The sequence below is a fragment of the Pseudorca crassidens genome, chromosome 6 (assembly GCF_039906515.1).
Source record: "Pseudorca crassidens isolate mPseCra1 chromosome 6, mPseCra1.hap1, whole genome shotgun sequence".
NCBI lineage: Eukaryota > Metazoa > Chordata > Mammalia > Artiodactyla > Delphinidae > Pseudorca > Pseudorca crassidens.
Window position 1 is genome coordinate 30,221,591 of NC_090301.1, and position 27,632 is coordinate 30,249,222.

The 27,632-nt window shown below is 47.6% G+C and overlaps 1 protein-coding gene across 7 annotated transcripts in view; it reads right to left on the bottom strand.

The window, feature by feature from the left end:
- NRP2 (neuropilin 2) overlaps window positions 1-27,632 on the bottom strand; it is a 114,768-nt gene that overhangs the window by 66,103 nt on the left and 21,033 nt on the right. For all 7 annotated transcript variants that reach the window (XM_067740864.1, XM_067740865.1, XM_067740866.1 and 4 more), the window contains exons 3-7: window positions 14,121-14,302; window positions 8,095-8,325; window positions 6,869-7,024; window positions 4,837-5,006; window positions 2,829-2,984 (exon numbers count right to left, since the gene is read on the bottom strand). In XM_067740864.1, the coding sequence (XP_067596965.1) occupies window positions 2,829-2,984; window positions 4,837-5,006; window positions 6,869-7,024; window positions 8,095-8,325; window positions 14,121-14,302 (895 nt within the window). The remainder of the gene's footprint in view (window positions 1-2,828; window positions 2,985-4,836; window positions 5,007-6,868; window positions 7,025-8,094; window positions 8,326-14,120; window positions 14,303-27,632) is intronic.

Sequence of the window (27,632 nt, forward strand, 5' to 3'; positions counted from 1 at the left end):
CCACGGAGGAGAGCAGCCTGTTGCCTCCACCTCTGCTGGGCTTTGCTCACAGGTCCTGCTGGCTGAATTCTGCTTTCAAGCCCACCACTGAGCACCACGAGCACAGCGCCCACCATCCCGCAGCTACAAAGAGAAGCTCAGTGGTAGCGCCCGGGGCATAGACGAAGCCTCTCCCCGCACTGCCCCCAAGTCCCCTCCTCACCCCGCCTCCCGTTCATGGCATCGAATCAAACTGCAGCAGACTTGACAAATCTATTTGGCACGGTTCACTCAACTATTTCAACCCGAACAGCCAGAGAGCCGCGCTGACGCGCCATGAATGGTGCGGAATCTGCACATGAAATACAGTCTGCACATGAAATACAGTCGGCTGGGAGTAGATCTGCTAATGAAGGAGCAGCAGAGATCACCCCCGGGGGCGAGAACCTGGCAGGTCTCCTAGCTCGCCTGCCACACCCGAGGGAGGACGAGGGAGCATGTGGGGCTGGAGGGGGGGAGCGGGCGCGATGCTTAATTGTCAGGCTTTCCATTCTCCTGCCTCCTTCTAGGGACCAAGAGAATGAATTTCTAATGGGGACAGAAAGGGCTTTTCCTCTGCCCAGGCGTCCTTTATGTGCACAGGACTGATTCGCTAAAAAGCCAAACAACAACAACAACAAAATAAAAATGAAATTACCCCTTGGCTCCTAGGGAAAGAAATCTAGCCACGGGTGAGAAGAGGAGGCAAAGGAGAGAGAGAGAGAGAAAATAGAGAGGGGGACTTCCCTGGTGGTCCAGTGGTTAAGAATCCACCTTCCAATGCAGGGACTTGGGTTCGATCCCTGGTAAGGGAACTAAGATCCCACATACCGCAACTAAGACCCGACGCAGCCAAAAATATAAATAAATTAATTTAATTAAATTAAAAAATAAAATAACATGTAACATGTATTTAAAAAAAAAAAGAGAGAGAGGGAGAGGAGGATGTATCTGATATGAAGAAGTTGAGAAGAATGGTTCTAAAGGAGCCCAGAGAGCTAAATTCCATCCTCAGGGATATCTTCCCTGCAGAACGAATACCAGGGATAAAGCCAGGGAGGACAGCATTCTATCCAAATGTGCAGTGCTAAGGTATTTCCAAAAGCAGATTTCCAGCAAATGGTGTTTTAAATAGCATCCCGGTCCATCTGCACGCTTTTAAAATTGGCTTATGCTACAGTATCCCTCCGGCCAGTGGTGCTTAGTCATTGAGCCTAGACAGGGAGACGGTTGGGGGAATCTCTTCCCCCTCCCCCGTACCCACCCCGACCCAGCTGCTGGCCCTCGCCCGCCTGGCTGACCTTCTGGGTTCTACCAGTTTCTTACTGAAAAGGGAGCCTGGAGAGAAAGGGTATGAAACAGAGCAGGCTGGGATGAGGACTCAGTCCAGGGTGCTCCCAGCAGCCCATGCCAGACTCTGGCCTGCCATGTCCAAGTGACATTTGGTAACTCTTCCTGAAACAAAGGCAGGCAATGAGAAACCAGCCCTGGCTCAACTCGTCAAGATGGGGAAGTCTTTCAATTGCTAAGTCTCTCACTTTATCTGTGAAATGGGATGTGTGTGTGTGTGTGTGTGTGTGTGTGAGAGAGAGAGAGAGAGAGACAGAAAGAGAGAGAGAGAGAGACACCTGGTAATATCTAGAAGCCATGATTTCAGATGAATTGTGCCATGTTACTATGGCGATCTTAATTTTTTAAAATCCACTCCTTTAAAAACTCAAATTTCCCAAGTGAAACAGTGCCAATGTTATAGTTTAGGATTTTCTGGGTCCAAAGTTTCCAGTTACACCAGCAAGAGCAAGCTGCCTTGGGGCAGTGACAGGAGCCAAGGGGTCCCTGTTTGGAAAAGACCTTTGGCTTCTCCAGGTTGGACCACCTGTGTCGCCTTTTGATAATTCACACCTGACCGACCAGGGGGCTGCTGGGACTGTGGCAGTAAGAGGAGAGACCCTTTCCCTCAGTTCCCGATTCCACTGGGAAGGATGAGCGCTCTCCTTTGAGACCCGAGAGCCGACCCACAACGAACGGAGTTCTTGCCCTGCCCACGTGAGACAACCAGCCGTTTCCAATAAGCCCCCCATGTGCTGAGTCTAACACCCAGCATGCACCTCGCGGGCGCCGGCTGCGGGCCTGATCACCGCCAGAGTGCCACGTGTCTTAGGAAAGCGGAGTGCCAGACACTCGCCCACATGTACAACAAAAGCCCCACATCGCCCGTGCGGACACACCTCCGAGAGCCCCAGACCCTGAAGGCACCAGCCGAGCGAACTCAATGCCTCGCTGCCACACGACTGCCAGTTCAGATCCCATCCCCGACACACCGAATTTCCCCTCATTACTTATTATCCTCTTTCTTCTTCGGGACATTGTGATTCCCTCTCAGGATCTGTGCCCTTTTACTCCCAGACCTCGGTAACTCCCGAACGGCAGTTTCATGACGTTTTGTGATTCTTAACCCAGCACGTGGAAGGGACTCAGGCCATAAATGCTCAATGAATCCTGTATGGGGAGACTCAGACGGGGAACACATGTTCTCCTTCATTTGCAGTCAGAGAGCACCCTGCAAGCTCTCTTTCTCTCTCTGCTGTGCAATGTGACAGCAGCCAGGCTGTCGGAGAGACAAAGGTGTTTTCCAATCACTTTAGCATAAGAAAGAATATTTGCAGGGCCAGCATTCCGATGCCTCCATCAATTACTGGAGCCTCAGGGAACAAGGCCTCCTTGGCCACGTGGGCTGGCTCTGCAGCCCTTCTTGTGCCAGCCCTCCTGCCCCACCCCGGCGTGCCCAGGCAGCGGGGAAACGGGTTTACCTTGTGGTTCTTGCCGTGCCGGTACACCATCCAGTCTTCACCATTAGTGCTCACTTCCAGCTTGTAGGATTTGACATAGTAGCCATTCTGGGTTTCCCTGGAAATCGCTCCCTGCGTCGCAATGGCCGTGAGCACGGTTAGAAAACGTAGGTCCACCTGAGGAAGACAGGCGGAGAAGGAAGGGGGCCTTGACTCTCTTGACACAGGGCTGCATCTGGCTTTTTCTTCAAAGGACACACGTGTAATCCTCAGCTCACAACCCGTGTCTGTGATTCGCTCACAGGTGTTGGTGATCAGTATCTGTTTGCGTCCCCTGGACAGTTGAACTCAACATATTTGAACTACATTGGACACCTTTAGAAATTGGAACTTGATTTTTTTTCTTCTTTTCTCTTTTTTTTTTGCAAATCTGAACAGACAGGATTATGTTTATCTTAAAGGAATGACTGAACATCTAGAACCACGACCCCTTCTTACTCAACCACGACCTGCCTCGGGTAGTGAAAGTGGATGCTGGTTTAAAGGAACAACGGCTAAATCCAATCCAATCCACTCCGCTCTGCTCCAGTCCAATTCAAGCCAATTCACTTTCGATGCCCTAGTTGCCAAAGTCTCAGCTCGGAGCTGTTTCCCCTCCCCTCAGTTCCTCACTCCATTGTGTATTTAGTGGTTCAGGTCACCAAGGGGTCAGAGGGCATGCAGAGTCTGCCCAAGCAATTAAGCTTATGCACCGCGTCCTGACCTTTTGCCCGATGAGGAGGGCCAACATTTTGAGGCACTTCCCCTCCCACCACACCAAGCACATTTGGAAATTGCTGGATGTTATTCCTTTGCTGACCACAGTGTTTCTTAGTGGCAATCTCTGCGTGATCAAAATTTAGCCAGCACACACCGGTAAAATTTGATTCAGTAAGCATTTATTGGCTACTTAGTATGTGCTCAGCACCATTAAGCATTCGAAAGGAGTACACAATGCTGTGTATGTGTATCATAAACAGGTGGAGAGCAATCAGAGACAGTATATGATTAGGACCCAAAACGAGGACTACAATCAACAGGATGCGGGCTAGAAAGGAGAACTTTCTGGAAGCTCTGCAAGGTGAGAAGCATTATTGGAGAAGCAGAGGAGAGATAGTGACAGATGGCCTTAGGGTTGGGCGTTAGAACCTCTGTGGACTCCCTGGAAGTTTCTAAGTGGTCATTCTCCCTTTCCTGTTGTCTGTGACGTCCTTCTCAGAGCAGAGGTCGCCGTGTCGCATCAGAGCTAGGACAGGCTTGTCAGTGGGTCACGAGGCTGTCTGCCGTGTGTCATGAAAGCAGTCATTGCTCTAGCATGGAACTAGCAGCTTGCTCTTCCCTGGGGATGAGAGCTGGACCAGTGTGTAGTGCAAGGGAGGATTACTCAACAGGAGCTGCAAGTCTTGAAAGAAGGAAAGCAAACAATAGTCTGAAAAGATGCTGCAGGGCATCGGAGCAACTGGAGTTTCACTCCTGGCAGTGACATTTTCCCGTGTGTTCTCCTGATAGCTATAGGCAAAACCTTCCTGGGAGGGCTCCCTCCGAACAGCAAAGATCATGAGAAGCTGCCGTGCTTCTCATGCCTGCCCTTAGGAAAAATGCCCCCTAAGTCTCTGATGCCTCCCTATGCTGAGAATGAGAACGCTCTGTAACTGTTTATGGAAGTTCCTTGGATAACTATAGTGACAGTGCAAACAGCTTCCCGGCCAAGCAACTTCTCCAAGGCCTGGTAATCTTCACAAGGGCAGAGGCAGTGTCCATCTGACTTGCTATTTTATCCCAGCACTTAGCACAGTGCCTGGTATAGTCTATTTGTGGCTGGAATATGGATTTCTTTGGATGGATGGATGGATGGATGGGTGGATGGATGGATGGATGAAAGAAGTTCTCAAGTATGTTGTGTTTCTTTGTCCACTCTAGCGAAGGAGCCAGCCCCCTTGCCCACCAATGCACACACACTCTGCACACCCTCTGGTATCTGAGTCAGTACCTGGAGATACTCCTTGCTGGAATCCAAGTTGGGTGTCCAGCCGTTGTCATCGCCATGGAGCCGGCTTTGGTGAGGTGTCCACCTCCCATCAGAGTAGGTAGACGAGGCACTGATCTGTTCATTAGCAATCCGGCCAGACTCCATTCCCAGAGGGACATTGCACTGAAAGTCTGGGGGATGGAAATGGTCAAGGGCAGAGTTAGGTCTCTCCATCTTAAACCCCTGGGACCCCCAGAACGCTGCTCCCTTCTAGGGATGAGTCCTTGCAGGCACTCCCTCATCTTAAAGACCTAATTATACACTCACATTTTAAAAACAACTACGCCAAGTCACAGAGATTGACACCCCCTCTGGGTCTGAAAGGAACTAAATTTGACCTAAAAGAAATCAGGCTCTGGATAAATAAGAATCATCATACAAATTAAAAATACAAACTAAAGCACAAGAACTGTTAGTGCTACAGGCTACGAATGCTCACAGTTCCCAGATGCACTCTTATTGAAATACAGGTAAACGCGTGATAGACTTGGGTGGGCTGATACATCGTGGGAAGCCTGCTTTATTAATAAACACCCAGGAGGCACTTTTGTTTCTTTCTTTGTTTCACTCAACTGTCTCATGAGTTCTGGCACAGAAGACAGACGTTACAAAGCAATAAATACCTGTCTTTGGGAGACCTCTCTGTAAGCAGAAGTGTGTCACTCTGTATTATCCTGCACCACCTGTCTGGGCAAATGGACCCAGGAGTCACTTCCCCTGGGCTTGCGCTGTCAGTTTAATTGCTGTCCTTCCTATGGATTCCACAGACACTGGTCAATATTTGTGTGTGCATGTGTCAGATAAGGACCAGCAATCTTTTTCAGGTATCAAACCTACTCTGTAGCTCTGTTACCACACGGGCCATTTGCAGAACTTGGTGCAACTCACAATACTGTTTTCTTGTCACTCAATCTTCATGAGCTCTTTGAGGAAAAAAACAAAAGCAAAACTCAGAACAAAACCCATCAGTCGGCCAGGCTGCCGTGTCTGCAGGTATGCATGTGGTAAGCTGTCTACAGCCATAGCAGGATTTGCCCAGCTCCAATCATCCTGAAAATGTTCCTTTAGTCCTTCAAGTTATCATTTGGGCTGCTTGGTGAAAATGGCAGCACATCTTAAGCACATGTCCAAGAGGAGCTGATTTAAAGACGTAGCTCAGGGCAAGAGAGTGATGGTCTGGGTTCAAAGACAGCAGGTTCCATGACCACTGGGGTCAGGGTTATACTTTCTCTGTTTGCACATAGTAGAAGCTCAAAAAACTGTGTTTATTAGAAGAATGAACTGAAAGTCCAAGCAGTGTACCAGCCTAGTGAGAGAAACTCTAGCCAGGGCGAGAGATGTTTAATGTCAAAACATACGTATATAGAGAGAGGTTGAAAATTGCTCAGTTTTTTGACAATGGTCACTGAGGCTTGAAGAGGGAAGAAAATGGCCCCAGACTCAAAAAATGTTAGCACAGGAGGGGACTCGATATAAATATCCTAACTAACTTCCCTTTCATTCTGAACCTTGAGATGGTCCTGTGACATTCCACGGGAATAACTGATTCTTGGTATACATACTTTTTCTTTTCTTTTTTTTTTCTTCGGTATGCGGGCCCCCCACTGCTGTGGCCTCTCCCGTTGCGGAGCACAGGCTCCAGACGCGCAGGCCCAGCGGCCATGGCTCACGGGCCCAGCCGCTCTGCGGCACGTGGGATCCTCCCGGACCGGGGCATGAACCCACGTCCCCTGCATCGGCAGGCGGACTCTCAACCACTGTGCCACCAGGGAAGTCCCCATACCTTTTCTTTAAAGAAATGAGTAGCCAGATTGACATTTATCCTATTTTCATTAATCTCTGCCTAGCAAGAGGACACAGCTCCCATCCCCTGAGCTCAGATGTCACTGCAAATTCTGGAGAATTCCCATCTCCTTCTCTTGCAGGTCAGCCTCTCTTCCCCACACACCCTCACAGCCCTGATAGGAGGACAGGACAGAGGTTCCCAACTCACTCTCTAGCGGCTCTTGGTGAACCAGGTAGTAACGTGCAGAGAAGCCATCCTTGGCCACTGCCATGTCCGTGTGAAAGGTCAGAGAGAGGATCCCAGTGGCCGAACGGAGTTCAGAAGGTGTTTTGGTCCCACAGTACTTGCCAATCAGGGGTCCGACTGGACATGCAGGACAAAGAGAGGTCACAGAAGTGGACATGCCAAACCCCATTGGCCATACATTCTCCCTTCCCACAATCACAAGTCATTCAATGGAGCACCGCTTTGGAAGCCTTGGCATAAAGGAGCAACCACAGATTTGTTTTAAGAGCAATGGCTAATGTTTTTCCTGCACATTAGAAAGTATTTTCACTGACCTGGCCTCATTCTGTTTTCACAGCCCTGGGAGATGGACTGGAAAGGTATCATTATAATGCCTGTTCTACAGAAGAAGAAATTGAGGTTTGGAGAGGGCACATGACTTTTCTTTGTTCATACAGCTAGGGAATAGCAGAGCTGGGACTCCAACCCAAGTTTCCTGACTAAATCTTATGATTTTCTCAGGAAATGAAATTGCTTAGCCATCAAGTCTTCCTTACAGTGCAAAATACTTAGAAAGACTACGAAAGTGAAAGATTGGTTTCCTTGCTGATCCCAAATATACCCCAGACTTATGCTGGTCTCCACCTGAGAAGCACAGGTTCCTCTTGGCCTTGGGGGATGCACCTTTTATGCATCTATGACTATATAAATGATAATAAAATGACAGTAATTACAGTGATGATAATAGCAGCTTATTTATACAGATAAGACACAGAGAGGTTAGGGAACTTGCCCAAGGTTGCAGAGCTGCTAATATCAGAGCCAGGATTCAAACTTAGTCAGTCTGGCTCTAGAGTCCTATTTGGGCATAGAGGGTGGTCACTGAGTCACTCTCTGTGGCAAGCCTGATGACTCGGAGCAGAAAAGAACATTACCTATAGGTTTTCTCATCCTCATCCAAGTATCTACTCAGTCTCCTCCTATCCTTCTCCAAAGAAATATCTCCAAGAGAGAAAACTGTCTTTCTACAATGTCTCTGAAGTCATCCTTGGCGAAGGATAAGAAGAGAAAGTCATCATGGGTCATGGATAAACCCTGAGGAACTTTAAAGTCTTTGTTCTCTCTCTTTTTTTTTTATTGCTCCTAAAGCAATTAGCAGGCAAAGGCGAAGCTACTGAGAAATGCCTGGTGACGGCGCCATCACTCACCATGGGGGATGCCATCCCAGATGTCCAGCCAATCGTATTTGCAGTCTCCCTCTCCCACCTGCAAAGGGTCGTGCTCCAGGTCAAAGGTCAGGAACTGCAGGATGATCTCCATCTTGGGTTTGGCCAGGATGGTGAAGGTGCAGTCCAAGTTGTGTGGGTACTTCTCGGGAAACCCGGGGGACTCGATGGTCCCGTTGGGGCTGGTGAAGTTCTTTGAACAATCTTCGGAGCCTGTATGTAAATGAGAACCATAGCATTAAGAGAGTGGAAGAGGATGCCTTTCTCTGTTGCCTCTGTCACATGGGTTATTTAAATGTTTGGGCCCAAATTTCCCTCCTCACAAAGTTTTTGTTTCCACTGGAGTGGCCCTTGAAGCAACATACTTTTCACATCAACGTTTCAAGCCATAAAGCCTAGACCATCTTTAGGAGAGAAATTAGGGAGTAGAGCAGGCTTGCTCTGCATATTAGAGTAACAGCAGCAGTGGAGGATTTGGGAGGGGGGTGGTGTAGAAAGAAGTGTGTGTGAGATACAGGGAGGGAGAGAGATGGATTCTCTTGAAAAGAGGAACAGAGTCTTCTTTCTCAATTACTCAGCTGCTTGCTCCAGAAATGTAAGTTATTTCAATCCTCAAGGAAGGCTTGCTGATTGCCAGCAGGGAAAACAATGTTACCCCTTATTTATTGCTGACCTCAACACTGGCCCCCATTGTACCAGAGCCAACTTGGTGCCCCCAACTCCCTCCAAGATCCAAGGTGCCTCAGGGGAGGGGCAAAGGGGAGCTCGGGTCTCATTCATGTCATGACTATATTAAAACTAGCGGCTCTGTAGTGGCCAGACAATTAACAATTGAGGTTTGTAGCTGGTGGATCACAGCAGGGTTTGGGGATGTTAAAGGCCGCTCCAGCAGCAAGTTTGGAAAAAATGTGGCAGTGCATTGACATTTGGAAGGCTTCTGGTTCTTTTGTGGTGGGGACGGCCTTTTTTCTCTCCTAAGCTCTTGTGTCTGCTTTCTTGGGGCTCACGGAGGCGTCTTATTAAACGCTGCGCACATTCGCATCCTGGTGCAGGCTTGGACCGCAGCGGGAGGGAGCTCGTAAAAGGATTACAGCCACTGTCTCCCCTAATGCCTCAAGGTGGAGTCACATTAAAAGGGCCCTCGTGTGCTGTAACCCAGCCACCATTTGCCAGGGTCGCCTGGGACGGTCCCAGGACACTGCAGCCCAGACCATGGGCCCAGGGAGCTGCACGGAGTCAGAAGTTTTGCAAGTTAACGCGATGAATGTAAATGCTGCCCAATTAGCATTGATCTCGCTACGTTCTGATTTTAAAATTGAAAAAGGGAGCAGGATTTATGAGCGGAATAATAGGCACGCTAAGCATGAAGAAAAAACACAGAAATACTAGATAAACTAGGTGTTTACTGGCAGGAAGTGTCCTCTGGGGATCCCACTGAAATATAACTGCGTGATGTCAATAGAGTGATCTTAGCCCACAGCAATGTCTTTATCCGTGGCTCCCGCAGCAGCCCCTGGACGGGTCTCTTTATTGATGATGGCTTTCTGGAAAGTGGCAAATGTCTGACTTGGAAAAGGTGCCATGCAAATAAGTGGGGGAGGGGATGGAAACTTTTTTTTAGCATCAGACAGGAAGTTCCAATATCCCTGCTCACCCTTCCATCACCTCCGCCCTTCCAGCCAGCAGAGCCTTGGCAGGGTGGGAACCTGGGACACCTGGGGCGAGAGCTAATCTTTTCAGGATTCTTCTTCAGAGGTTCTCTAATGCTGCATCCCAGAGGCTCTGCGTTCCATCATTCTGAGGCCAGGTGGCCCAGTGGGCAGCCAGGCCTGGAGGCAGGAGATGAGATGACCTCTCCCCCAGTTTGTTTTTACTATCAGAACCCCAGCTTCTGAAAGCCTCCTCCATGGTCCAGGATGAGGCAGTTTAGCAAAGCCAAGCCAGCTGGCAGGTCTTCAGGTGGCTGAGAGGGATTTTGAAAAGGTTAGCATTTATGGCTGCCCGGCCACTTTGCCAGAGGAAATTAACCCTATTCACAAGTTGCTTCTAGAAAAGGCATCCTGACACTCCCTCCTAGCGTTTGCCCTATTGTCATTCCTTTCCAAGGCAAGGGGAATCACCCCCCACCCCCACCCCCTGGAGTGGGGAATTTATAGTGGAATCTTTCTTTAGTCCTTGTCATCCATGGGGGACAGGCGCTTCCGCAAAGACACTTAGAAAGCCCAAGAGAGGCCTGGAGAATGTGAGATTCTAAAGTACCCACAGTTTCCAAGGTTCTGTGGTCCTGTAATGGACTGGAGAGACTTTTTTCAATCTGACGTCCTTAAGGCAAAAAGAAAAAAAAAAGTGTGTATCTATCTTCTGACATATGGCTATACACGGGTGTATCCTGTGGCTTATTTTGAATGAAGTAGAAAAACAGTTTTATCCTTTTCATGCAGAAAAGTCAAGCCTGTCCATTACAATCGTGCATCCATCTATAATTGCACCATCTTGCTGTTTGGACTATGGTCAGCGTCAGAAGGCAGGCAGCTGAATATCAAATGTGGAGAAGAGATCTCAGGAAAGGGTGACCATCCCTGGGACAAGGGTTGAGTCTTGCAGTTATCTACCTAATCCAAGAGGCTTTTCTGCAATGTGTTAAAAGGATTAAAGGTTAAAAAAATAGCTCAGTCAATAAATACTCAAGTTTATGCAATGCTAAAATTGTCCATAGAAGCTGGGGGATTTTGGCTGCAGTGAATGATTTCATACCAAAGGACTCTGGTATGAAAAATGCCCACTCCGTGGTTTTTCACTGTAAATTGTACGATAACTCTGCAAGCAGAAGGAGAATCTGCACACATAAGGCTATTGAAAACATGGTGGATTTATCCAAAGATGAGTTGAGGCTGACCACAAGGGTAAATCCAGTTCTTCAATTTAGGAAGTGGGAGTAGGGGGCACCCCAGGTTTTCTCTGTCTGTGAAGAACCCGAGATTTCAGTTTCCAAAATGTCACTGGGCACCACAAAAGAAAACTTGATCTTGAACTTTGGTCAGAAGACAGGAAACAAACACACAAAACCCCCCACATTTTCCAGTGATTCAGTTTCAATGTTACTTTTTAAGTTATTTTAAAATTCCTTTCTCTGTTCTGCTTATGATTTGTGACTTGGGATCACTTAAGTCAGCGAGTTGTTTGGTTTACCCTTTTCTATGTGGACCGTCTGGTCATACACAGACTCTTTCATAAACCACTTCATTCAGGGCAGACACGAACCTCCCTCTCCAGCCACTCACCCCCATCTGTACTGAATTGTGAGTTTATTTCTGTCAGTATAACTCTGCAGCAGAGCCCCGCCTGGGCGATGTGCTGTCGAAGGCTTCCAGAGTCCTCTGTACAGTTGTGTATCTGTTTACAGTTCCCCCTTCTCTCTCTTTATGAATCTGACTAGCAAACACAACTGTGTGCTGTTTAGATTTCTTCAGGATGTTCATGCGTTTCTTTCATGTTCTGTGGATGACATAACTTGGCGTGTTTTCTCTCAGGGCTCCAACAGTGGAGATCTGGGTGTGGGACGTGGCACCTGGAAGAATACTCATCTTCCTAAACTTCTCAGTTTTGAACTTGGCACACCCCGCCCCCTGCACATATACGTGCTTTACGAGGGTTGACTTTCAGGCTGAGAGCTATTCTTTCCAATGGGCATGATGGCATGTGTGAACAGCGCCGAGGCCACTGGGCTCTCACCTCCTTCTTACATTCCCCAGAAGAATGGCTGTTGTCGGCGGTCTGTTACCTCCCGCTGCTGCAGTAATCTTTTTCTTCCTTCTGTAGGCAATCCCAGGCCTTAAAGTAGACTGCCCCACTTCTCCATGCCCAAGCCACCTTCCTTGGCTGGCTCCTTTGTTTCTAGGCTTGCTGCCTCATTCAAAATCCTACGTCAGCCTGTCCTCAAAAGAGCAATGCTGAGTTATGATACCTTCTGTGTGTTTTGGCTTTTAAGATCGACTCTTCACATTTGCGTGATGGATAGAGCTAACATTCACGTTTTTGTGTCGATTTCTGGAGGATGTGGCACCATCCTTTGTGAAATACTAAGTTGGGAAACATGAAACAGAGATGAGCTGGAATGGTCCTCCGCACCCTTGTTCTGACTTCCGGTGGCTAGCTCCCTGGATGCCCTTGCTTGGAGCTGTTTTCCTTTCGTGGTCAGCACAGTGGAGCCGAATGGCAGCTTTAGCACTGGGGACCTAGCTACCTAATAGACTTCCCAGGTAACCTACCGGCAAGCCACTCAGCAGCTCCCTCATTTTCACATCCACAGCATGTTAATCATACCTTCACAGTTATTCACTCTGCCTCATATTGTAACAATAGTTTACCTTGCAAGTTACCTATCAATTTACACATTCATCCAATAACATAGACTGTGCATCTGTTCTGTGCTGTGGGTTTACACACTGTCTCCCCAATCAGAAGAGGGCAAACACCCCGTTTCCTTCCTTCTCTCTTCTCTCTCCCCACTAGTCCCCAGCAGAGGATGGCATAATGAGGGGTCCATCAGTGCCAGTGGCACTGACTGATCTGAATCTCACACAGGACTCAGGGGAATGTGGATGAGGCGATTTGGGTGCCTCACACCAGCCCGAGCCACTGGACACACAGACTGTCAGTCCCTGTGACCTCATGTAGTCAGCTGCATGACGACCCGGGGCAGACGGTCTTTCCTGGGACTCGTGCCCTAGGACGCTCCCGGCTCCCACTCTGGCTCCAACCTTTCACTGGATTCTACGATCTTGTTCTCAGGCAGACAAATCTGGCAAATATTTAGACAGAGTGGATATAAAAAGTGCTTTCAGCAGCTACCACTTCCTTTCAAGAATTGTTTGGCGAAAAAGAAAATATATATGAATAGTTCCCCTCACACTGAACTCAACAGGCGCCGGACTTGGGCCCCTCGATGACAAGGCTGACAGCCTCCCCTTTCAGCAGACTCTGTCCATGAGTTGTAAAACTTGGGCTGCTGGCGAGGGAAACACAGTTGTAGATGGGGTGGGAGCCCCTGAGGTGGGGGGATGGGCAGGGGTGAAGGGAGAACTGGAGGATAAACTTCACTTAGCCTCAAGATAATGAGCTCACACATGGGAGGGAAGGGCACGCTGCTTGGAGTGCTTCCATGGAGATGCTGAACCAGCGACTTGTGAATCAAAGTTGTCTCTACCCAGTTATGGATATTAAGCACTGGCCCATATTCTCAGGATCTAAAGTAATCTAAGGGGGACCTAATGGAAAGCAAGTGGTCAACTTAAAAGAAAGGCAATGTGCTTCTCCTCTCTTTCTGCTATCTTTATCAGGGTGTTGGCTTCATCGGCATTTAGGAAGTGTGGGTTCAATGGGTAGACGTGATGCAGTGGAACAGCAACGGGAATTCCTAGGAGCCATATTTGGGTGTAAAAGCAACTGTGTGACTTTGTTGGTGGTAGTGGTGGTGGTGGGTCATAGTAAGATTTTTAGACTCCTAACACTGAAAAGATGATGTCCTTCTGTCCCATGTAATTCCAAAGAAAGGCTGTGTTAAATCATGAAGTAATTAGGAGGACGTTTAACCAAGTTTTGTTTTTACCATGAAGATTATTGTGCTTTTTTTAAAAAGACACACAAAAATCAAATTCTTTCCAAAAGCGTTTTTCTGTGTAACAGGTTCTCCTATTCTTTCGTTGCCACAAACAATGTTTATCTGCCCAACATGCTGCACCCAAGCACTAACCTGGCAGCTCGCCCTCTTAAACTGGCTGGTAACTTAAACTGGCTTTTCATCTCAGGCTGTCTCCAGGTTCACCTTGAACCTCTCTTCCCTCCATCAACTTACTTAGGCTGGATAAAATTAGAACCCTTACCACCTGTGTCAACCCACTGGGCTCCATCTATGAGCACATAACTATTACGTAGTTCCCGCACACAGCGCCCCGTAGCCAGACACAGAGGGCGGAGTCCCATCTTCTCTCCACCATGACCACACTGACCTGTCTTGAAGATCTCATAGCGGAGGGAGAAGCCTGCCCCCTGCCGGGCGTAGTCGGAGGTGAACTTGATGTAGAGGACCGAGCCCGAAGAGATAATGGTGGGTGGGGCGATGTTCCCACAGTGTTTTCCCAGGAGGTCTGCGGATTCGCTGTCCCCGTCCCGAATCTCAATGAAGTCATACCTAGGTACGGATGGCACAAAGGGGCACATATGAGAAAAGACCAGTTTTAGGAGATGAAAAGGACTATTTTCTCCCTCCAGCTCAGGTACCTCCATCCACTTCTAGACATTCAGGTGTTTCGTATTCATCAAAGGGCACTTACGTTTGCTTGTAGAGACTGGCAAACATAGATATAGGAAGTTGCATTGCTTTCTGAAAGCCACACAGAACGAGCACCTCAGTGGATGGCTAGACTTTAAGGCCTTGTCTCTTGCTTACATAAGAGCAGTAGCGTCATTCTATCAAATGTCTCAAATATTTTTTTCTTTGTGCCGTAGCACCATTTTTATTTCCATTATGATCTCTCTGAATCTTAGTCTTTTCTTCTTAGCTCTGTGTCTCTGCATGTTACTTAACCCCTTTGAGCGTCAATTTCTTCATCTGTAAGATGAGGATAAAAATATCCACTTCAGGGGATTGGGATGGAGATGGAATGAAAAAACGTAAGGAAGGTGCTAGGCACCGAGTCAGGCACATGGGGGCTGTTTCAGAGAGATTTGTTTATTTTCCTGCCTCTTCCCCAAGTTCAGTTCTCTCCTGGGTCATTTGCTCTTCTCTTTAACGTTTAGTGACAAAGACTCCCCAACCGTGGGCCACCTGCCTCCCTGAGATGACTCTGCGAAGTTCACAACAGCAGTGTCTATCTAGTTAACAACATGTTTTTAAAAGGAGTCAGCACCACATTAGATAAGGCAATAAAAACCCTTCTCCAGGGGCTTCCCTGGTGGCACAGTGGTTATGAATCCGCCTGCCAGTGCAGAGGACACAGGTTCCAGCCCTGGTCCGGGAAGATCCCACATGCTGTGGAGCAACTAAGCCCGTGAGCCACAACTACTGAGCCTGAGCTCTAGGGCCTGTGAGCCACAACTACTGAGCCCATGTGCCACAACTACTGAAGCCCGTGCACCTAGAGCCCGTGCTCCACAACACGAGAAGCCACCGCAATGAGAAGCCTGCGCACCGCAACGAAGACTAGCCCCCGCTCCCGGCAAGTAGAGAAAGCCCGTGCGCAGCAACGAAGACCCAAATGCAGCCAAAAATAAATAAATAAATAAAAATTTTAAAAAACCTTTTTCCAAAAGCAGGGGGTGAGTCCCTGGGGACCCAGCATCTCTGAGCATATAACTATTAGCCTCAGCAAGAGGCAGAGCGGGCTGCCTTCCCCACCCTGAGGCCTGAGTTCATTTCAAAGAGAACCAAACTGGCCCGGGTTGGGGAAGACACCTCAAAGACACCCTTGGCTAGGTCCACGGGACGGCGCACCTACTGTGCCATTTCATCAGTACAGAGGCACATTTTCAGCTTCAATGTGTGGTCTGGCAATCCTCACTGTCCGGCGTCTGTGCTCCTTGTCTGGGCTCCCAGGGAGTACTCCTGTCACAACTGCTGACGTGGAACATTTCTTCCCCACCAGCTCCCTCAAATTGCTGGCCACTGTACCATTATTTACTGAAAACCATCCATCTACGTCTCTCTCCCTGTTTATTTATTTTGCATCAACCTGTTAAAACAACATGTCGGAAATCTCTTCTTTTGGGGTAAAGAGAGGGACCGGGAAGGCTACCCTCCCTGGGATGTGCCACACACACAGGGTCTGTGGGAGCCGGCGGTCTGCAGAAGTGGCTTGTTTGAGCTGGAGTGGCCTGAGGCCTCACCACCGCCCCTGGGAGCCATGTTTCAGATGGCTCAGCCACTTCCCAATAAATAGGCCTTCGAAGGGAGTATATGGAGCAGACCAGGGTTAGTTCATTCTTAAACCGCAGAGGGCTGGAATCCTACAGTCCAAAGAATCGCAGAAGCTGGTTAGAGTCCAGAGAAGAGGAGATGGCAGGGTTTTCCCCAGGAGCTCTGAAGAGATGGACACAGATTGGGAAAGGCGGGGGTGGGTGGGGGAATCTGTTTAGGTCTTGTGATTTCAGTGTGGGAGATGGTGCTGACTTTGAAAATGTGCTTCCTCACTTTCAAAACAACAGTGAAAAGACACTTAGCTTGTTCTCAAAGGAAATTCCCCCAAACCTTCTGGAAAACCCCTCCTTTGTATTTCCACGATGAGGTAAGAACTGTTGGACAGTCACTCTCAGCTGAGTATTGGTGATGCCTTCTTCACCAGGGTGCACAACGGTGGAGAAGCACCTATATCCATGGAGCAGACATTACCCAGCTTGCCTGGAGGAGCCAGTGTCCCTCTAGCCCACCCTCATCCCTGAATTAGACAGAACAGGGTTTGGATCCCAGCTCAGACTTATTAGCTGGGTCCCCTCAGGCAAGTCACTCAACCTTTTTGAGCCTCAGAAATGGGGAAAATAAGAGCAAAATAGGGCTACTAGAATTTTTCTCCTAGGGTTTTTTCTGAAATTTAAGTGACCCACATCATCTATATAAAGTGTCCCAGCACGTGCCTCATGAGTGTTCATGGGAATTTCTTGTATTTTCACATTTCAGAGGACAAGCAGCTGAGCCGTAGTGCAGAAGCGACTTTCTCTAAGAGACAGAGCAAGTGAGCAGAGATGCAGTATAAGAGGGAATGTACATCTGTTCAAACATTTTGGAAGGCATTTTGGCAAAAATGTGAAAAGAGTTAATATGTACACATCCTTTGATCCTAGCAATCCCACTGCTAGGATTTTTTCCTAGGAAAATAATCAGACAATTGTGCAAAGATGTATATGCATCTTTGTGTGTATATATTTTAAAAAGCATGTGAAAACGGGCTTCCCTGGTGGCACAGGGGTTGAGAGTCCGCCTGTCGATACAGGGGACACGGGTTCGTGCCCCGGTCCGGGAAGATCCCACATGCCATGGAGCGGCTGGGCCCGTGAGCCATGGCCGCTGAGCCTGCGCATCCCGGTCTGTGCTCCGCAACGGGAGAGGCCACAGCAGTGAGAGGCCCGCGTACCGCAAAAAAAAAAAAAAAAGCATGTGAAAAGTGAAAAGATGCTCTGTTTATAAACAGCATTGTGTCTAAATGTCCAACAGCAGTGGTGGGTAGATGAATTTTGGATATTTATAAAATGGAATACTCCACTGCTATAGTAAAAGTGCTATAGGTCTAGTTTTTTTTTTTTTTTTTTTGCTTTTAAGGAAAAATGTCCACGATATATTGTTACATTGAAAAAAAGTAGATTTTTTAAAAAGTATGCTTTAAAATATATATAGGTATATATATTTCCTTGCATATACATACAGAAAAAGTCTGAAAGCATATAGACTAAAATAGGGACTTCCCTGGTGGCGCAGTGGTTAGGAATCCGCCTGTCAATGCAGGGGACACGGGTTTGAGCCCTGGTCCAGGAAGATCCCACATGCCGCGGAGCAACTAAGCCCGTGAGCCACAACTACTGAGCCTGTGTGCCTAGAGCCCGTGCTCCGCAAGAAGAGAAGCCACCGCAACGAGAAGCCCGCACACCGCAAGGAAGAGCAGGCCCCGCTCGCCACAACTAGAGAAAGCCTGCGTGCAGCAACGAAGACCCAACGCAGCCAAAAAGAAAGAAAGAAATTGAAAAAAAAGAATATAGACTAAAATATTAACAGTGGTGAAATATATATATGGATGGTGGGATAATTTGTAATTTTTACTTTCTTCTATTATCTGAATTGTTTACAGCGAGCCTGCATTTCTTTAAAATATGTAAAATAACGATACTTCCATAAAGAATTTTTTCCAAAGTAGAAGAGCTGAGAAAAATAATCCAGCTCTCAAAATTTTGCAGACAAAAAATGCCATCATCATCATGACAATCATCACCCATCTCACAGAATCACCGTAAGGACTAAATAAGACATAGCTTGTTGGAGCACCTAGAATAATACCAGGGACATGGCCCACACTCAGTGAATACTTTAAAAAAATGTTTTTACAGACTACCAGATAGCTCCAGTGTTTGTGTTGCCAATTTCTATAGGAAGGACAAAAAAAGGCCCTGACATCCCACTGGCTTGTTCATCAGAAGCGGAGGGTTTTATCTGGTTGCCTAAACACCTGTGGAGTAATCTAGGGGATTAACAGAATCAGAGATGAAGCAAGGCTACCCAGCACATGTCATAGCTATAAACTTGCCTCAATTTACTCAACGGATATACCACCCAAATCCTTTTGGGTAATGCGGCCAGCTGCAAATACATCCTTACATAACTACGTACACATATAGTGAAGAGAGGCATTTTTGGAAAAGGTTTATATAAATTAATCATATCATACAGTTTCTCTCTGAGCTTGTTTTTTTTTTTTTTTTTTTTTTTCGGTATGCGGGCCTCTCACTGTTGTGGCCTCTCCCATTAGCGGAGCACAGGCTCCGGACGCTCAGGCTCAGTGGCCATGGCTCAGGGGCCCAGCCGCTCCACAGCATGTGGGATCCTCCCAGACCGGGGCACGAACCCATGTCCCCTGCATCGGCAGGCGGACTCTCAACCACTGCGCCACCAGGGAAGCCCTCTGAGCTTGTTATTTAAAGGACCCCTCTGGTGAGTCCTTTTGTGAAGTAAATAATCAGTCCTTACTTCAACTTCTTAGAAAAGCTGGATTTTCCTATCCAGTTTGCTTGAGGGGAAAGCGACCAGTCACAGTTAGGCAGCTAACACCCGCCCTTCCCTGCAGTGTCGGGGTTCTGCCCTGTAGACAAGCCCCAGCTAACCACCAGGTCTTCTGGCTGGGGTTTTTGTATGAAGGGCATATTCCAACTGACATGCTGACTCCACACAGAATGTCTCATTTACCTCCTGTGTGACTGACTCATTTGGGGAAATTTTTTCTTATCGGGGATTTGCTACAGCTGGAGTAAATCTCCTTAGAAATTTCAGTGTTGTCAGGTTCATTTGTGAAGACCTAGCGGAGACTTAGGAACTTTGTGGCCTTGGAATAGATCTGACTTTGCATCTAGCATCTAATAACCAGCATTTGTTTGGTAAAGGAATCTGGGCTGCAAACTCAGAGCTCACCCCAACGATAGTCATGTAGGATAACCTGAAAAGCCATTCGTCTTATTCATCTTCTGGAAGGAGACAGAAACCAGCTAACAGACATATTAACTATTGTGTTTGCATTTCATTGTTCCTAATCTCCCTCAGATGAAAAAATTCCTTTCAAAGCTTTAACACTACCTTTTCTTATTTTATTTATTTACTTTCCTAAGCTGAAGTAGCCATCTCTACTCCAGTTCTTTTTTTCTCTCTAAAATGGTTCCCCAAGTACCTTTTTACTTTTCACAGATTCCGACACCTGTATGTTGAGCGTTTGTCTAATGAATGCTTTCTGTACTTTCTTTCTTGACTTCAAAGTCTTAATTTCTCTCCCCAAATCCACATTTTGGGCGTGGGAATCTTGATGGTGGAATTAATTATAAGAGTCCACAGGAGAGATATGAAAAAGCAACAGTCTCATCTCTTCTTCTCATCACTAGACAGACATGAAAAGAAGCTTTCTACTTTCCATAACTCTATCCACACTTGATGCTGCCCAGCAGGCCACCAAAGGCTGGGTCAGCCAACCGAGGCTGTGCTGGAAGATTTACCACGTGGAGGCCTCTTCTCCCAGGGCTGGATAATGTCTAGCCCCATCCAGAGTCTACCTTTACGGATGTCACATAGAACTGCTTGTGAGGGGATTTCTGTATCGTAGGCAGAGTACTTAGCTGCTCCAAGGAAGAACGCTGTGCCCATTCTATGGGATTGGTCTACACATCTAAGCACCTCTGCAACCAAGTCCTGAAGCCGTAAACTTTGCCAACCAGGCAATGCCTCCTCTCATGCTACTTGCATCATGAATGTTTAAGCCATCACGTTCTGGCCATGGCAAGTTCTTTCCAGCCCCTGGGCTTTGCACTTTCTCTTCCCTCTGCCTGCAATACTCTTTGTTAGCCTTTGCTCTGTCTGGTAACTTCTCATTCTTCTGAGTGCGAATGTCACCTCCTCTGAGAAGCCTGCCCTAGTTACCTCATTTCATCGGGCATGCCCTTATTTTCTACCTCACCACCGTCTCATTGCCTTTCTGGCTGTTACCATAATCTGTAAGGTTTTGTCAATATACTTTCTTTGTTTAGAATCTGTGTCCTTCACTAGACAATAAGCACCACGAGGGTAAGAACCTCACCTTTTCACGGATGAATTTATAATACTTGCACGGTGCCCAGCACATAGGAGGGCTCACTAACTTTTTGTTGAGTGAATAAATGATTGAGGGACCTGAGGTTGACGTTACATGTTAAGAAGAACGAACTCTGCTTTTGAGGGGTTCGGTCCGTTTTACACTCTGCATTTGGGCACCAACACACTCACTCAGCTATTCTGGTTGTATCTGGAAACCAAAATGTTGCCTTGTGACTTGAAAACATGAAATATAACATTCTGAGTGGAAGAAATATCTCAAATCGTGCTGACAGCGTTTTCTCTATTAGCGGCAAACAAATCAACTATAATTAAAATGCTGTCAAAGTGATTTGAGATTTTTCTCACACTTTCAAAGTTCCATATTTCATGAGTAGATTATCCAGGCCAGAGAATTTACCACCTCCTGGAGTGCCTTTCTTACAGGAATCTCAAAGACATCTACAAACACTGTCTTATTAATCCTTGCATTAAAACCTGCAGGGACAACAGGAGGAAAAAACAACACTGTCATGCACAACTTTCTCAACAAAGAAGCTGCCTGAGAGCCTAAGAGGCTGTGAGGTAGGTCTGCATGATGCCGAAGTTTCTGGTCCATTCAGGCCCAAAGCCAGGTCGCCTGGTCTCCAGCTTAGTAGGGACATCCAGCTCTTATGGAGAAATCAGCTAGCTGTCAGGTCGGGTTTTTTAAGAAGCCATTTTTATAGCCTTGAATTTTTCCCTTTCACTGGTACCACTTTTATAAGAAGCTGGTATATCAATGAGAAGAGCTCCCATTTACTGAGCATTCACAGTGGGCTAGATCCTCACTCCATGTAGACAGTATTTCATTCAATCCTCACTTAATACACACCAGGCCCTGATATGATTACCATCCATTTGCAGATGTAGAGGCTGAGGCTCAGGGAGATTAAGCGACCTGCCCAAAGTCACAAGACAAGGAAAGGCCAGAGGCAGGCTTTGCCCAGGCGGTTTCACTCCAGGGCACACGGACCTCGCCTCTGTCCTCTGGCCTCGTTGTTGCATGAAGATTGGAGAGCAGTGGGAATGCCAGATTGCCAGAACACTGTAACATTAGAAGGTGCCAGGTGCAAAGACACCTCTCCGTCTAAGTTAGAGACTTAACAGAATCTCACTCGTTTTATCTAGCTGTTTTGTTTAAACAAAGCCTGTAGGACTTGCCAAATTTAATAGACAAATCACCCATAGATGCAGTGAACAGATTTGGAATTCACGGTTTCAAGACTCATCCAGTAGAAATCCAGCTTGTAAGTGTTCAGATGGGATAACATATTAATTTTTGTAACTGAAGTATTTTTATAAGTACATATATACCCATAGGCGAACATATGGTCCATTGGGTGAGAAAACAGTATCCTGTGTGTTTATACGCTCTTATAGTATCATCTAGAGCAGATATTTTTCAGCCCATGGATTTCCAGTAGGGTCCACAGATGAGTCTCAGTAGGTTGGGGAACCCCTACAATCCTACGCAGAAATTTTGTGTGTTTGTGTGTACACACATTTTCCTAGGGAAGGGGTCTGGGACCAAAAAAAAATTTTTTTTTAATTGCACAGAAACATATCTGTCTACAGGGCTGTGCGTACTCTGGGAAATGCAGTGCATGGGTTTTGTGGACAGACCCAGCTGGTTCCTGGCACATGCTAGTGGTATGATTTCAGGCAAGGCATTGATCTTCTCTGAGCCTCAGTTTCTTCATCTATAAAATGGAAATAATACGCCCCACCTTGTGGGATTGTTGAAAGGTTCGTGAAGGTATATACAGGCCCAGCACAGCACTGGGTGCCTTAGAGAGTGCCTGCAAGGCACTGGCCATTTTGATTCTTACCTGGGTTCTACAAAATAGGATGGCAGACTTGGGGGAGAGAAGAGTTACATACACACGATGCTTTGGAAACTGAACAGGTGAAGATGAAATGAAAAGTAATAAATTTACAGACAGTCTCAGTGTTCCCCAACCTCAGTGCTATAGAGGGTGGTTTCGAAAAATCCTCCTCCTGTACAAACCCATCAACAGTGCTTCATCACTTGAGTTTTTGAGAATTCGTTTCAGTCTCATGTTTCCGAACCCAGGCTATGGAACCAGCCAGCCAGGCTGGGTTCAAAACCACCTCCACTCCCATTTGCTGGGTCTTGAAGAGCTAGGCACTCAACCTCCCTAGATTTGGTGAGTTAATGCATGTCAACAGCTCAGCACGGGGCCAGGCACATAGTAAATGCTCAATAAATAAATGTTAGTTGTTATTGCTGCTGCTGCTATCATCATTTGTTGTGTTGTCTGACTCCATATCATTATTATGTCTTACCTAACTTATTACCATTATTTGCTCTCTAACTCCAAGGACTCACACACCGCATCGGTCTGTGTATTTGCGTGGTGCCGAGTGCCTTTTTAATAGCAGCTGTTAGCACTTTCACTTTCTTCCTTTATTTCTTCCCATCCCGAATCTCTGATATTTTGAGCTTATTAGCAATCCCCTCACAGCCAGGGTCACCAGGGCTCTTTAGAAGGGAGGAAATCTGACCACCCAGCAAAGGAAGTATGCAAAGAGAACAACCCAAAACAAACTGAAGGAGTTATTCCAAAAAACCTTGAAGGCAAGAAAATGGAAACTACAAACAACATCTATTTATAATTGCTGGTGGTTTTTCCGCAGAAGCCCTGGGATGATGGAGAGGGCCCGCCGGTCTCATTGTTCCTGCAGAGCAAGCTGCCAAGAACGCCTTGCAATGTGAGGAAGGAGGCCGCTCCAGACACCGTGTCTGATAAGTCTCACTGTAGATGAACTTTCAGAGAATCAAGGGCACACAGCAAGGCCGGCGTCACTTCTCCCTGACCCTCTGGCCAAACACCACTCCCTCCACTGACCGGCTCCCCAGCAAGCACGTTCCTCAGGTCCTGTGGCCACAGACCTCCTCTGCTCCTGCAGACAGGCTTGGATGGGACGTATTTGCTTATGCAAGGAAGGATTTTCGAAGCAACCGGTGCTAATGTGAAGTTTAAGGCTTTTGGGCAGGCTGTTTTCAGCAGGACTGTTGAGTGTTTCTTTCTGTCTGCTCTGTGCATCTATAAAATCCTCACCCTCTGCAGTCAGCTCAGAGGACCCCATGCTAGCATTCTGTAACAATACAGGGTAGAAAGCAGATAAGAGTAGCCCACAATTTGTGTCCCTTCACCACTAGGCTGGTGCTCAGATGGGAAGGTGAACTGCAGCAGGGCCAGAGACTTGCTGAATTGTTCTAAGCTGGCCTGGGTCAATCGAACATGCCTCAGTTTGCCTCGTCTCATAAATGGCTACAGGGACCACGCCTCTGTGCCTCTCAGGGCTGATGGGTAAGCCACTGAGGGGAAATCAGAGTACACCATTCCTCGGCCTGGTGTGCCGGCAGCGTCCCTGAACTTGGCCAGGTGAACAGTTCCCTCTGGGACAGGTGCTCACCAACCCTGGCTCCCAGAGGGTCTGATTGTGGGAGTGAATCATAACCTCTCCATCTGTCTGAAAAATGGGAGCCTGCTGGGAACGAGGTGTGCTGGGCACTAGGGAATCAATCACAGCATCGAAAAAGTCTTCTATGTGTTTTCCTGGGATCAAGGCTCCCAGTCGTTTTTCTATCCCCCTTTGCTGGCATCCAGCCTCCATAACAAAAGTCAGAAAGTACAAAACTTGTCTGAAAAACGTGCCATGTGGAAATGCAAGCAGGGGACAGCTTGGGGAGTAGGTGGCAGGTGCGACGGGCCCTGTCCTTGCATTTCATTCACCCTGAGCTTCAGGTTACAGAGCTCAGCGGTTCGCCCCGGCTCCAGGGGCAAACTTGTCACTACTGTGCAAATGCAAAAAGCACGGTGGTGTGGAAATGATGGGTCTGCACTAACATCCAAGCAGGAAGGGGCTGCTGCCACGCCAGGGTGGAGACTGAGGCCAGTGCTCGCGGGCCAGACAGCTGGGACTGCTTCCACCTCTCCAAACGGCCGCTTGGTAAGCTTTCGCTGATGGCTGTGTTCTGAAGGCCCCGGGGCTGTCAGAGCAAAAGCAGGCCTGTCCACGCAGGACGCATGAAAGCGCTCGCCTCTCCCCACCATGGAAACGCCCCTCTGTTCCGAAAGAAGCAGCTGCCGTTTGGTGGGGTGGAGTAGAAGCTGTGAAGGTGCAGAATGTTGGATGCTCTTGGCTGAAGGCTCAGTCAGACCAGAAAGAAAGATGCCTAGAAAGGAACCAGCTCCTGCAGGAAAGGGAACCAGATTGCAGGAAGTCTCCTCACGGGATGGGAACGGTGTGAGTCAGACCTTAAAGCACTTCTATTTATCCCACAGCCAGAGCACGCTCTTTGCTCTGCGTGCAGAGCCGTTGGCTGGCGCGAAGGCCACCTCCTTGCGGTGGCCGGCAGGGTCCTCACAGCGTGGGGAGGCAGCATCAGCGCCAGGGAAGAGCTCTGGGGGCTGCACAAGGAGAAGAGCCCTTGCGGGCAGTAGGGCAGTAGAGACCGACCCCCTACCCACCCCAGAAGAGGAGTCAGTACCCCGACGTTTAACCCAGCGGCCTGCCCGGGGGCTGGGACTAAATCCTGTATCTGCTTGGACCTCAGTTTCCCAGCAGATAAGACCAAAACAATAACGATACTTTCTTACCCTCCTACTGCTCTCAAAGGGATGACACAGGGATAAATCACTTTGAACATTTAGATGAAAGGTGCTCTATAAACCCGAGGTCTCATCAACTGTAATTGTTACGGTAATTATTTTAATGATAATAATGATGATAACGGGGCGGAGGGGGTATGGGGCGGGAACAAAACCTCCTGCCTTGAGACCAAGAAAAATCCTCCCGTTAAAACCCGCCGCACGGATTCCCTCTGCTCCTCGGTCTCAACCATCTCTTTCAAACTACCAGTTCCTGGGCTGAAGTATTATTGACTCCTTTCCTTTCCAACGAAACAATGATTTGTTCCACCGTTTTCCCTCTCACTCACTCCCCAGTGTGTCTGGCTTCACCCTGACAGCTCAGCCGTGGGCTGTTTACAGGCTTCACTCACCCTCCACGACTCCGGTGCAGCTCCACTGACACTAAAGGCAGGAGAATTCTCTCTGTGTGAGGAATCAATTACTTCCGCTGACACTCTATTACTAGCCCTCACATCTTCGGATTCCAGACGGAGAGTGAGGTGATGGGGGAATGACAGGGAATTTGAAGAAGACGGCGAGGGGGGCTGTGCGGGACAGGGGCGGAGGTGGATGACAGAGAGGCAGAAAGAGACAACTGACTGAGAGGAAGGCCTCCAGCTCACATTTAAAGACACAGAAAGCTCTCTCTCCCTCCTTGACTGCCCTGTCGGCACCCGGAGGTGACCACGTGGCAGGAAGAGGTAAAGAAAAGGAAGAAAGAGAAAAGGAAAAGAAAAGACTTGTCAAGTATATCTAAGGAAATCAGAGAGGCCCCAAATACCTAAGCCTTGGGACAGCAGATGACAGCTCTAGCTAGGCACAAGGACACAGGTATACGAAGGCAGCTTTGGGCAGCAGGCTTCAAATCCCAGCCCTACCATTATTATCTGTGTGATTTCTCTGGGCCTCAGTGTCCCCATCTGTTAAATGGGAATAACAGCAGTACCAGCCCCAAAGCATTGTTATGAGAGTAACACATGGAAAGTTCTTGGTGTAGTAGCACCTGACACCTGTCAGTAGCTGAATAAATATTTGCTATTATTGTCCAACTGACAATCCCTCCATACCACCTACAAACATACGATGGAGCCCCTAATGGGGCAGAGCAGAAACATTTATAGAGACCGCCAAGATGCTTGGCTACAAAGCCAGGGAAAAAGCATAAAAAATCATGCGAATTTTCCTTTATCACGTGGAGTTTTTTGCTGCCCTCCTAAACCTAAGCCCAACTCACACTTCTTCTTTCTTCTTCTTTTTCAAGTTTTACTTTGAACCAGCTAACATTTTTCACGGATTTTCCTTCTAGGAAAAAAAGTTTTGATTATGTAAATTAAATACAACCATCTACTCTGCAATCAGCTGAGATGAGGTGTGAGGCGCAGGTCTCATAATGAAGGACGATTATGGAAGCTCTTTTCTAGAAGGAAAGACAAGGGCAGCTAATTTTTTTTTTTTTCTGGGATGATTTATCCAGGCAAAAGTAGAAGAATGGAATTAAATATTCTGTTGAGTTTCTCTTGATCCAAAGGTTTCAACTGCCCCACCACTAAAAAGGACAAAACAAAGAGAATACTTTTTTTTTTCTAAACGACTCATGACTACCGGAAAACACACAAATCCCTTTTTAGAAAAATCTAATTTCTCTACTTCATCTATTTCCTTCTCCTGTTTACCCCTCCACACCCAGAGCTCCCAATGAATTTCTTAAGACAGACTCTCACCCGGTGTAATTAGATGGGAGAATTACATGGAGCTACATGGGGTGAGATGCTGGGCTTCTGGGACCTCTGGGTTCAGAGAAGGTGCCAGGCTTGAGAGCCAGAACAAGTGGGATTGTGTACTAGAAAACCTCAAGTCATTTTCTCAATGAGAAGATAAAAATGCATTGTTAGGAAGGACATCCACAGTGAAGCTTGCATTTGGAGAGTTGCGATTGCAACACAGCATATTTAAAAACAAACTGCCAAAAATAACCGTTGTCCCAACTGCTCTTTAACCTTGGTAGGCGGAGAACAATCTGCGGTGTTTTCCCCCACTTCTTCAGCGAGCTAAGCTGCTGGGTGGAGTCTCTGGTCAAGGCTGGTGAGTGTGGGGTTGGCTGCCAGCTGAGCTCGAGGCGGCAGGACTGTTCCCGTTTATTGCACCGCGTACCTGGAGGGGATCTGTTTCTGTCATTAGCAGGGTTGCTGTGATACAGAAAAGTATTGCTGCTCATTGGTTCCTTGGGGGAATCAGAATATTTCTGTGGCTGAGCGGGCAGTAAATCTGTAACAATGTCATGAGTAATCAACCTAGGATCTCTCCCGAGTGCAAGACACCCTCTTGAACCACAGAGAACTCTCACTCTGCTCTGAGTTCCAGAGACCAGCTGAAGCCACGCGTCTAATTGGGCATTGTGCCCTCCTGCCCTCTATTCGTAGGAAAGAGATGTGTGTACACAGGGAGTCTTGTGTAGGAGTAAACTGACGAGCGGAGCTTAATGCAGAGTGTTACCCGGACTTTCCCAGGCC